Source organism: Tinamus guttatus, unplaced genomic scaffold (assembly GCF_059628265.1).
Source record: "Tinamus guttatus ecotype Peru unplaced genomic scaffold, ASM5962826v1 Tinamus_guttatus_pri_ptg000732l, whole genome shotgun sequence".
Lineage (NCBI taxonomy): Eukaryota > Metazoa > Chordata > Aves > Tinamiformes > Tinamidae > Tinamus > Tinamus guttatus.
The window spans coordinates 1224111-1236956 of NW_028289266.1; the positions used below are offsets into that span (position 1 = coordinate 1224111).

General features: G+C 43.2%; 1 protein-coding gene across 1 annotated transcript in view; it reads right to left on the reverse strand.

Moving 5' to 3' along the window:
- The window catches only part of NSF (N-ethylmaleimide sensitive factor, vesicle fusing ATPase), a 63995-nt gene that overhangs the window by 28214 nt on the left and 22935 nt on the right, over positions 1-12846 (reverse strand). Inside the window, exons 5-8 of the mRNA XM_088537168.1 lie at positions 11709-11875; positions 10428-10535; positions 9702-9777; positions 5720-5875 (exon numbers count right to left, since the gene is read on the reverse strand). Coding sequence (XP_088393294.1) covers positions 5720-5875; positions 9702-9777; positions 10428-10535; positions 11709-11875 — 507 coding nt within the window. The remainder of the gene's footprint in view (positions 1-5719; positions 5876-9701; positions 9778-10427; positions 10536-11708; positions 11876-12846) is intronic.

Below are 12846 nucleotides of genomic sequence, written 5' to 3' on the forward strand. Positions count from 1 at the left end.
GTTCTCTTCTAGAAGGAGTTATAACCTAGTTATACCTGCCAGAAGTTTCTTTCTACAGCCCAAAGCATGTGAGCTTCTTGAAAAGCTCCAATGTTCCCCTCGTCCCTCGTGTGAATAAATAGAGCCTTAACAAAGCCCTAGCATACAGCCCCTGAAGTCTCAGCTCAGCCTTTGCACAGATTTGTTTAAAAAGCCTCGCAGGATTTTCCCTTCTCTGTACTCAAACCTACCATGAGAAAGTGTCGTATCTTACCGTGGTAAGCCAAAAGAGAGGATAAAAGATGAGCTGCTGAAAGGACAGAGGTTGTTGCAAGAAGAGCAAGAAGAAAAGGAGTTGGACAAAGCTACCTGCTGCTCCAGCTTCCTGTGGCCAAGGTCCTGGCGCTTTACTAGGCCATTAGCTCCTCATCCCACTAGAGGGAAAGATCAACGGCAGGACACAGCAGGGCCACAGCCCAGAAACAACCTGCCCTCAACTACCACCTGCCACAAAGACAAGGTCAGGCCACGCCGGGGCAGGTCACGGTTACTCCTCAGCAAGAAAGAGCGTGCACACAGGGTCCCCAACACCTCAACATCAAGGACGTTACAAACCATCTGCCCTAAGACTTGGTCCAGCCTGAACTCACACTGAACAGGGACAGCGTTCGGTGGGAGCCGAGCCCCAGGTGAAAAAGACGTTCTCAGAAGCAAAGCCACTGGTTCCTCTTAGAATAAACCTCCAGTCGAGATTTCCTTCACCTGGCTAAATAAGTTTTAAGCACAAGCAGGACTTCATTAATAGACAGGTGATGACAAACTACAAATGTTATGTGTCGAATCTCAGCAGGACCCTCCGCCCACACAGGAATTTTGATTAAGTTTATCTCCACTTTGCCGATTCCACCAATACGGCCAAATGTCAATACGATTAGGAGGCTGTTCCAAACGCCAGTGATGAGCGGTGCAGACATCTCTAACGCAAATCAAAGGTCATTCCTGTAATGGGATACTTAATTATACAATTTAATGACATACGGTTAGAGGCTGAACAGGTACATTAACAGGAACTGCCAAACCTGTAATGGAAGGAGTTCTGCACAAAATAGTAGGGGAAAAAAATCACGAAACCTGTTAAGATTGGGCTAAATACTACTGTCTTTAAAAGTCAAACACTTTTAAACCCAAAGACAAAAATCAGGTTTACTTGTTCACTTCTCACTACTCGCCTCTTTGAAAGATCAGAAGGAGTATTAGTGTAACAGGGATTTTCTACTTGAGAGGAAAATTCCCCTTTTAATTAAAAATCAAAGCATTTTGGTGTGATTGCATCATTCAGATGTACCTATCGGGAATCTACATTGATAGTAAAGTCCCAGTCCTGAATACACCAGGGAGAGATGCTGATCTTTGCACATTAAACTTCAAGCAGGTTTGAATAAGAGTAGAGTTTCTGGACCTCGCCTGCCACACACCTAAGATTTTCCATTAAGAGAGTTGGGTGGATTTTTCCCTCCTCTTAATCCATAAACTCCCCATTCTTGCATCTGAGATCGCTGTCTCCAGTTTGACTTTTGCATAGGATTTACTTCTGTTTTTAATCCATAGCTGGGACGAGCAAAGGGCTACACTCTGGACAGAACTTTTCATTTTAATTGGATCTTCGTCAGCCAACTGTTGGAGGCAACAAATCATGTCCTATCCCAGAGACAGAGCAACAAAGTCAACTTCCTTCTAGACCTTGGAAATTGTCTCCCAGCTTTCTCATCAAGTCATATAGAAATGCAAAAAAAAAAAATGCATGCATGTGTAATGAAGCAATAATTACATCTATGGAAATAGTGGGATATTTATCAGTTGCTGATAGAACTTGATAAAAAATGAAAATATATCAACTCTAAAAAAAGCTCCCAAAACAATGCCTTTGGCTACGCAAACAAAATCATGACTACCGGAAAAGGGACTGCAGCAAGAATACACACCAAAGTGATCTCTAAAAGAAGCCATCACTGAAGCAAAATAAGAGCTAACGCCTTTCCCTCTTAATCAAGGAGTTACATAAATACAGGTAATTTAAGATGAAGACTCTGCAGAATCCTTGGACGGGCTGCAGAACACGGCAGCTGATGTTTACAGTCATCTCCCACCTGGGTGTTAATAGCCATAAATCTTCTCGGCATCCTCCACTTTTTGAAGTAAAGCTGGATCATTCCTATGAATTCGACATGATGCAATTAATGTTTTATGGAATTCTTACCCACAAAGCATTCCAGAGCAAACAAGTGTCGGCACAGCAGGGTCACTGCCCATCCCAGGGCCTGCACTTCCAATGAGAGTAAAGTTAGGGCTGCCAAGGCCTGGCGCTGCCTGCCGGATCAGGAACAGAACCGGAACCGCAGGGAGCAGGAGCAGAGTCCCCGTAGGCCGGGTCTGGTGCCGCGACCGGCCGAGCACCCTGGAGCGCCCAAACCCAGGACAAGCGCCAGTCAGAAAGGCCTCTCTTCCCCCTCTCCTACCTCACACAGCTCAGACATCTTGAAAGCAATTCCTACCTATCGAGTAGCTTCCGAGGGATTTCTCTCCCATGACCATTTCTGGTTTCTCTTTGAACCTTCATATTAACATTGCTGCGCTGAAAGAGCAAATATTTTTCTTTCCTGGACAAGGAGAATTTTGCAGATCTCTCTCACTTCCTTCCCACTTGGCTCTTTCCAAGGGTGAAGATCTTCACATCAATTCACCAAGTAAATCTGCACATCACCAAACGACACCAGCTACGAGTCCGCTGGCAGGCAGGACCCAACACATTTGGAAACAATGTTATTTACAAGGCACAGGTTTCTATGTTTGAAGGTAAGAAAGAAGGTATGAAAGAAGGTAAGAAACTGGGATTTAGTCTTGAGAAGGCTGAACAGAAAGATGAACAAAAAAGTACGTAAAAAGCTTTAAAAAAAACTTCATTTATCTATAGTATAATCTGCTGCAGGACTAGGAATAAATATTTGGAATATTTTGACAAGTAAAGATACTTGTAAGCAGTGGCATACGCTGTGTTGGGAACAGCTTCTTCTGACATTTCTATCACTCAGTATAGAGGGTAGATCTGGCACTGAATTCTCAAAGAAATTAGCCTGGTTTAGGAATGGACTGGATGAGATCCTCTCCAACCCTATTTTTCTCTTATAGCATTCAAGTACTTCAAGACCATTCATATATTAATGTTAAGACAAGTGAATCCTGGACCCCACCTGTGCAGCAAAGACAAGAAAGAAAAAAGATCTGAGCATCTGCCAAGCTGAATATTCAGTTTGAATTTGTGGATCCTTCCCTTTTAGATGATGAGCTGTACTTCAAATGTGCAGAGCCAGGAAGTCAGAGCACAGGTTAAGATGGTCACTGAGAACAGGAAAAAGCCTTCAAAACACCTGATTTAACCATTTATTGACATTAACAGGACAAGGAACATGACTTCCATTTCAGTCTCTCAGCAGAAGTGTGATCTGTAATGCCAAACATTTTACTAGCTATTATGAAATTTAAACAAAATTCAAATTCAAACAAGCATGCATCCGTATGAAATCTGCTTTTTTCGAAGGGGATGAAGTGGTAGGAGAGGCTGCAAGACACACGAAGTTGACGTACATTAAAATTTGCTTCATTAAAGTAACTGGTGATAGCACAGCCCTAAAAGCTGCCACCTTAACTGGTGTATTAATTCTCTGCAGAACCAGGCAGGCCCAAAGTACCCAGTGGAGGCTGTGCATGAAGGAAAGGAATGGGTAAAGAAGGGGCAATTTGCCCTTTCAAATTTCCCATTACCAGAGCAGTAGGGAGCTCCTGTGAGGTTGCATGACTAACCAAACCCAATCAAAGATTTCTCCTCTTGGATAAACTGTACGCAGAGGCATCCAAGGAGCATTCACATCTTTGGATGATAAGGTTAACTGAAGCTGATTTATATGTTTCAAACCCAGAACATTCCTTGGAAATTAGATAAACCTCACACAAATCGCATGCAATTTCTGAAGGGTCTCTACAGCCTCTGTACAGCTACAGGACAGAAATATTTATTGCGTTTGGCAGGGAAGTTGCAGCCTGTGAGCACGGGGCAAAACCCAGAAGTGGGTGAGCACGAGGAGCACCATTCAGCAGGCACATTCCTTCTTTTCCTTTCCCAATAAATTATGGAGAGGTGAACAGCTGTCACACTGACATTTCAGATCTGAAATATAGTTGAGCAAGTTATAACTAAGGCAAAGAAAATGAATGTCAGAAAGTTTTGTTTTTTCAAATTTCAGATAAGCTTTTTAGCCCTAGGGTTTATCAGAGAGCTAGAAAAATCTGTTTGGAGTCTAACTTCTTACCAGAAAAATGCTTCTTTGTGCAGTATGTGCGTAAACACGCACGAGTGAGGGTATATCTATTTACATAAATAGCAGGGCACACCTTTAATTCATTGCTCAGGGTAATCAAAATACTAGAGGCCCTTCAGGCACTTTTCTCTCCTTGTATTAAGCAATCTCAACCAAGAGAAGGAACCAACCTGAGCACCACGACCTCGTGCACAGCCATCTTGTCTGGCCTGACAGGAGGTCCCTGCTGCTTCAAAAGGTCTGAATATTTCCAATAAAGAGCACTGGTCTGTCTAAACGCCTGCTGCTACTACACAGACATGAAGTAAAAAGGCAGGAGAGTTGGGCACTAATTGGATTTAGGCTACAGATTCCTTCAGTATTTCTCCCCAAATGCTTAAATTATTGTAAGAAAAGACCTAATCCACCTCCCAGGAACGTTTCCTTTGACACCAACTGCACAAGCACCGGGCACAAATATTCTGTGCACAGCCACACACGAACAGGACATATTTTTAAAAGAGAAAAATCTGGTTTACAATCAAATTTTTCATGGGTTTATTTCTGGGGAGAGGGCAAGTAGATAGGCAAAGAAAAACAAACATAAATAATAAAATAAAATAAAAAAATCTCCAGATCCAAAATTCAAATACAAATCCAAGGAGACAGTATTTAGAGAAACAAGACTAGATAGGACATCCCTAGCCATTTTATTTGACAAAATAAGATTGCAGCAGCTGTGTACTGCTTACTAAAAGGTCCTTTTAAAAGTAACATTTATCTGCCTGCCAGCAAAGCGCTGGGACTGTCCCCTTCCAACTTGCATTTACTTTCTGCGCTTCGTACCACAGACCCGTGCTGCCTGCGTATCCTTCTCTAGCATTTCAAACCTGACTAAACACAGATGACACAAGATACTCCATTTATTGGGCTAACACTGTGAAAAGGACATACGTGTCTGGTGCAACTGCCAGAATAGATATTACATGCAATGCGAAATCATTAAACTCAGAATTTCCTTTGATTTGTGCAGAGAACCCCCTGCAGATAGGTCAGGAATGGGACCATTAAATCTCATTGCTATGGATAAATGAAGTATTCAAGAGCATAGGAATTGCTTGCCTTCTAAAGGGAAATATTGAGTTAAATCATCTCATCTGCTCAGATCTTCCATTCACAGTGTTGAGCATTCAAGTTCTTCCTCTGCTCCCCTTCTCTAGCCAAGTAACAGGAGCAGGAAAGACATTTGGGGGCTTTGTTAGTCTACTGCATCCCTAGGCAAGTGCAACAGCACAGAGCCATGAGGTCGTTAGCCGATATTAATCTTTCCAGACCAGAAAGTGTCCTGCATCCTGTAACTCGGCTATAGTGCCCTGCATGACACTCACCCATTTGCTCCACAATCTCCGGTGGAAAAACTCGAGAAGCAAAAGCTCGTCGAAAAATGTCCGAGAATTCCTTGTCGAGGCCTCCAATGCCCATTTTCTCAAAATTCCAGTCTGGGTTGATGATCGACTGGCGGTTCTCCTTGGTCTTTGATTTACCTGGGAAGAACAAACAAACAAACATTTCTACCAGCTCTACCAGGACACTCCCATGTCCATCTAACTCCACATCCAGCTTTAAACACCAGGCAAGCGGATTTGTTCCGAGTGCAATGGTGTACGGAACACTTTTCCTTACAACTTCCCAGGCTCCCACTGCTCCTGTCCAGCAACTTCCAGGGCCAGATGTTGCCCTTGTGTATTCCGATTGTCCCATGCCCATGTCTGTGGTGGCTTTCCCAGATACAAGAGCCCCAACGGTTACTAACCCCATGTGCAGCAGCTGCTCCACACCTGAGCAGCTCTGCTGTTCTCTTCCCAGGCTTCTCCGTCTCCTACACCCTTCCAGAGACAGGCAGAGCAGAACACGCTGCCGTTTGCCTGCACGCTGAATGCAGATGCACAGTTATGCCCTGCTTTGTTCCAAACCCTTTTTTTAAAAAAGAAAAGAACGCAGGATAATCTGAACAGCTGTGCTTCCTAAGCCTTGCGGAGAGGGCTCAGCCTGCTGGGCACGGTGCATAACCAGGATCTCGGCTCTAAACAGCAATCAGGAGTGTTTCCTTCCACGCATCGCTTTATCTACTGAATTTCCTCTGCTATTCTATTTCCAACTCACTTAGCCCCATGAGAGCAAGTTCTGCCACCTCATCACCCAGCCTTTTTTTCCAGTTTATTCAATAGTTATAACGAAAAGCAAAGGCCCCGGTGGAGGCTCATGCTGAACTCCACTGGAACTGATATTTTCTTCTACCCTTCCATCATTCACCCATTCTTGCAGGGACCTTCTCTCTGACACATCTTTGCTGAGTTTCTTTCTAAAGAAACTCTGAAAAGGAGCTTTGACAAAACAGGCAGCCTAGGTCAGCCGCCGTCCTCAAGGTTTCTGAGCCTTGTAATGAAACTCCAGCAGGATCCAGGGCTTCTCTCACAGAAGACCCGCTGACCCTTCCCCGTGTATCATCTTTACACAAATACCCACCGATCCGATTCCTTCCTACAGTTTCTGCCAATTTGTTTGGTACCGATTTCAGGTTTAAAGACTTGTAGCTCCCCAGACCTCTGGCATCTTTTTAAAACTTGACGTTTGCCGCCCTCTGATACCAGAGCAATTTCAAGCAAGCTGATAAATCAGTATTATGGGCTCAGCTATGTCATCCTTCAGTTCCTTTACGAGTCAGGTGAATAAAGGCCAGTCTGACAAACGACCACTGCTCTTTTTGCTACTTATTCCATAACCTCTTCTACAGCTATTTTCAGCTAGGCCAGCCCCCCTAAGCACAGGCTTTGTATTTGCTATGCGATAGGGTAATAGTCTCTCTTTCTCTTCTGTCGACAAAGTTTTCATCTTTGAGAGCTCCAAGCTCCCTTTTCATAGGAGCTTAAACAAAATCAATGCGTTTGGGAGGCAGCCGGTAGGAACAATACAGCTGCAACCGCAGCAGAGCCACGCAGTCCCCCCTTAATTAATTTGGGAATTTATAAACAAGCACCAACCTTCATGTTGCTCACACGGACACTTCCAAAGGGCTTTTAGCAAAGCCACTTTGCTGGGCTGCTAGAGAAGCTGGTAATGATATAAAAACACAGAGAGGAAGCCAAGATCCTCAAGCTATTCCTCCATTCTCGCTGAAATTGGGCATTTCATGCTTTCTTAAGCACCCAGGGCTTTACAGGATTATAATAACTGAAGCAAAAGTTCTGCGTAAACTGCATTAGATTGCTCTTAATCTTGGTCTAAAAACATCTCAACTCAGTATTTTAATTCCATGTATAACAAAATAAACAAGGACACATCTCTATCATATTAGTGACAATGTGGTACTTTGTATAATATGCACCACTTAGTACCATGTAGGGCAGCAGGCGGCATTGATTCACTAATTATTGTGTATTTATTATCGCATGGCTCTGCTGCAGTTCTTAGATCATTATGTTTCCTCTAGAATTTAGCCTATATCCCCCCCTTCTGGCTGAACCTGATCACAATAAAATTCAGATTGCACTCGAACCTTATTCACAGGTTTTAATATATCGTTTTATGCTCAAGAGAAGAAATAGAATTGGCATTATTTTTTAATGATTCCCATTCTTCTTCTACTGAGGAAAATAAAGGCCCTTTATTGAAGGTGCGGCTCAGTGGCACTTGGCTTGACTTTTATCTTCCCTCTCAAAAATCTAATTACTCACAACTTTGCAATTCTCCAGAGACCAACAAAGCACACAAAGCAATTCTGCCTCAGATCAGTAAGGAGATTAAATAAAGTATCAATCTAACAGAAGGAAATTGAGGCATAAGCAACTCTTTGGTCTTGTCTACAGGCAATGAAGTAGAAGCGCAGCGAAGGATTCCTCGTCCCACTCAATTGCCTCTCCTCGAGCACCATTCTTCATACCTAGCCATGCTCGGAGGAGGATCACAGGTCATTACACGGCTTTGAACACTAACCTAGTAAAATATTACAGCTTCCTCTGAGGCAGTAAATTGGATTATGTTAATACCCACCTCAAGCTGTCCTGTCGGAGCGGTAACCATTAAATGGGCTATAATTACCTTCATGCAAACTTCATTTGGTGCTCTTAAAAAAGAGCATCCTAATTAAAGTGCTTAATTACAGTGTCATCTACAAGCCAGACTAACAGCAAATGTGCCTGTTCTGCAGGACAGCCACAGGGGAGCAAAGCCAAGTGCTCTCCCTGCCCACATTGCTGTCCAGGCCCCTTCCACTCATGTTGGGGCCCTGCAGGAACATATGAGAGAGCCCTTTTTATCCTGTACAGCAGTTTTCTACCTAAATGGATGTGCAGAGGATGCATCAGCTATTCCCCAATTTGTTTGGTAGTAAAATCTGCACCTGAAGATTTTGCTGAGGATTTAGAAAGCTCTTATTTACAAACGGGATTGCATTTTGCTAATAACCTCACTGCATGCAAAGTAAATGCAAACACACATAGTAATGGAATGCACTGCACTGAGTTTTGTAACTAGCATCAGCTTGTGAAGGGCAGGACTTTCATAAGAAAACTGAAGTGCTCTTCACACGCTGCTCTCTAATCCAGCAGGTTTTAAGGTTCTCCTTAGAGGCATGGTATTAAACATGGCATTCTCACAAGTTTTGCAGTTGTTTTGCAAATTTGACTTACACATTCAGAAAAGTTCTTCTCACCTTCCCATTTCTCTGCTGTTTGAATTAAAGAGGTATTGGCTTGTTACTCTCCCCGGAAATACCGTTCCTTCATGTTCAGGGAGTTAAAACATTCCCACGAGCTGCTGTCTTTAGCTGGAGCACCGGCCGATGCCTCTCGAAGGCAGGTGTACGAGCGCAGAGCAACCCGGCTCCCTTCCCTGCTCACATAACTCAGCCTCTTTTGGTGAGGCTGACACATCCTCCTCCTACCTGCTCCCCTTGTATTTTAGATAGACTGTGGTAATAAGCATGGTACTAGGGCCCACAAAATACGTGTACATCAGCCTGGGGCGAAACTTCATACTTGGTGATACAGTGATGTTTAGAGTGCCCGTAGGCAGAACAGCAGCAATGCTTGCAGGAGGGGTGGTATCTTCTCAGGGCAGCAGCTTCAGACTCCTGAACATCCAGCACCTGCTTCCCACAGGGTTTGCGAAAGGTTCTTAAGAGACCAAGTTCAGTCATCTGCTAGTTTAATCAAATACATGGGAAAAATTAAGGGATGTGGTTTTCAGTCAACTTGGTCAAATCATGTAACTGGCAAAACAAACTCTGGGGCAGATATGTCCTTGAGACCTGAAAAAGTAGCAAAGTTGGGGCTCTCTCTATCACCCCCCTCAGGATATAGCAGCACTTACCGATCAGATTGAGAGAAGAGTTCTCAGCTTTCTCAAAGGCAACTTGACTGTTGCCAAGAATCAAACCAACCTCAATCTGCAAAAGGGAGAGAAACAAACAGTTAAATCCAACTACTAGGCTCAACTTCGCATTCCTCTTTGGATACTTCCATGACACCTCTGAAAGCAAGAAACAGGGGCAAAAGTTCCACAGCAGAAATCACTGGTAAGAAAGTAAAATATCAACAGCTCCTCTAACACTCATTTTGCTAACAATCATATGACACTGAATATACCTTATTATACCTAATAAACCCCTGTTATAATAAGCTGGGCTTTTTTCAAGCTATTTTTTTAGTTCAAAACCAAGCATTTTATTTCAGCAAGATTCATAAATGGAGATGAAAAAAATGCTTTCTATAGAACAAAAAATCACAACTGGACATATCTTGAGGACAGAAAGTGCCAAAAGAGAAGGTTTCCAGGAACAAGTGCCCAAAATCCAAATAATATTTATGTATCCAAGTCCCACCTCTGCACTTTAAGCTCCCAGATCTACAAGCATAAGAGACTATTTAACTGAAAATACTGTTCCTTATCTCCTTCAAGGCACAACCAGCAGTTAGATGCAACAAATGCACAGCTTCTGCAAACACAAGTAACCTAAGCTCTTCCTCATAACAACATCTGATCAGTACTCGAGTCTCTGCTGTCCCTCCAGAATGAACATGAATTCCTGGGCCCCACCTTCTGCTTTTTGCTGGCTCCACTCTCTCCTTTGAGGATGCTGGGATCCATAGCTTCCATGTCCTTTACCAGCAGCCCAAAAAGTTTGTCATTAAAACTGAAGACAAGCTGTGAAAATAAGCAGCAAAAAAGGGGATTTTAACTCATTAAAAAGCCAAAAGGGATTTTGACAAGGCTAATCAGATTTGAAGAGAGGGAAGTCCAAAGACTCTTCTGATTACCACCTAAATTCCATATAGTTTTCCCCTGTGAAGGTCTAGTGCACTGAAGACATCCCTGCTATGGCTCATACTTGACTGCAACAGGACAAGAGTAGCCCAACCTTAAATCAAGGTGCAAAATTCAAGGAGCAGCTTCCGTCCATTAAATGTTTTTCTCTCCCCTCCTTTTTCCCTCTGGGTGGATGTTCTGTAACATCTCTTGATGCTTTAAACACTGGTATTAGGCCAGGAGAGCAACTTAGATCAAATGTTTTTGATCTTTTGCATCTTGGTTTAACAGTGATACCTCAAAAATTGTTCTGGAACAGTCAGCAGGGAGAGAGAACAAATACTAACAGGAGGAGGGTCCCACCTTGCAGAGGAAGGCAGTTTGCCCTTGCAGTGCCTTTCCTCCAAAACTGCATTTGCCACTGATTTAAGATTCAGGCCTGGCATGTTGTAAACACCCTGAAGGACAGGTCAGTCTAGACATGTGGCAGGCTAGACATTTTCACAGGAGTTCTTAGGGACAGAAACACACCTGTTGCAGAGCTGAAATGCTCAGTTATAGGGACATCAACTTTCAGAAACCTTTGAGTAAAATGTGTCATGCCTAAGTTACAACTGGAGGCAGCAAAGCTGTAATAAATGTGAAGTGTGTACTGCTGCAAACATCAAAGGTGCTACTGAAAACTAATTAAAACTGTGTTTATACTCATTCATTACAGAAGGAAGACAAAGTTACTCGTCAAAAGATTCCAGATGCTGCTCCATTCATATTCAGACAGGCTGAGATGGAGAAATAACCCAGGTTTCTTAAACCTAAGGATTTTCTGCACAAAGATATATTTCTTTAGCTAAGAAAAAGGTAGATTTTAAATCACTCTGCTGATGCTGTCAGTTAATGTCATGAGAGTTCAACTATTCCTAAAGAAATTGTCCACAGAATGAGTAATTTCTGCCTAAAAGCCATCCTCTGCAGCATTAAGTACTGTTCGGTATTTCGTATCATTGCATACAGCAGCATATACATCCATTTTCAAGGCTAAAAAACCCTTTTTTATGGCTAAAAGAATCTCACCTGCTGTCCTATGGAGAAAGCCTGGCTGTTGAACTGCTGGATAAACTCAGCAGCCATTTTGTCTGTGTCGTAGGGGTTTGAGTCAATGTTCTTCTTCTGCAGAAAATCTATCTCGATCGTCATCGTGCCAATACACTGCTTAGCCTTGTCAAAAGTGTATAAAGAAACTGGAAAAAAAAAGAATAAGCACATTTCAGCACAGCAACATCTTCATGCAATCTATTAAATAGGCTATAAGTTTGCCATTACACGTTCTTCCAGTTATATGGGATTTCTCACTTGCCAGATGTTCATGTTCTTAGAATACTTGTCCAACACTAAAAAAAATCCTTCTAATAAATAGGAACATCTACTACCTGAAAAACATGATTATGTGAATTAAATAGACTTATTTTTTTCAAATCTATTGTTTCTGACAGAGACTCTCATTTCTTTTTCATGGTACAGCAGAAAATGATATAACAAAAGTATCTCTACTGAAAATCCTGTATTTCTTTAAAACCTCATTAATGCTCTCAAAACAGTTTCAACACCACAGGAGTTTGGAGATGAGGACAAGGAGGATCCACATATTATAGCTACACCGACGGCCTAAACTGGATTTGGAGGACACATCTTCAGAAGGGCCAAGGGGAAGCACTAAGAGGAGTCCCCGCTTCCCCAACGCAGAAAAAGGCATCAACTACCCCTGTGGCACCAGGAACCAGCCCACACCATGGAAGGGCACTGAGGGCCGGCTCCCTGCATCTCAGCACCTTGCCAGCGAGGCAGAATCAAGAAAGGGGCAGGAGGCAACGTGGAGCTGAGGGTACCCAGTGTGCTCAACCCCTACGGCGCTCAGGGGATGTCATGCCAAGAGCAGGGGGGCACTCGGGGCTGTTGGAGCTGGAGAAAAGAGGGTACAAAGGAGAACGTGCTTCACATCTGCAGGAGAGCTGACTGGCAGGGCAGGATTGCACATAGCAGAGACAATCAGCAGCTCCAGACAAGCACAGAAGCAGACATTTCGCCAGGACACCAAGATATCTTGCAGGTTTGCCTTGAATCTAGAGAAAAAAAAAAAGATTTCTCTGATGCAGAAGTCACTGCTAAAGATGAGGCGGTAGGAGGAGAACAAGGGAAATGCACTTCCCCCAGA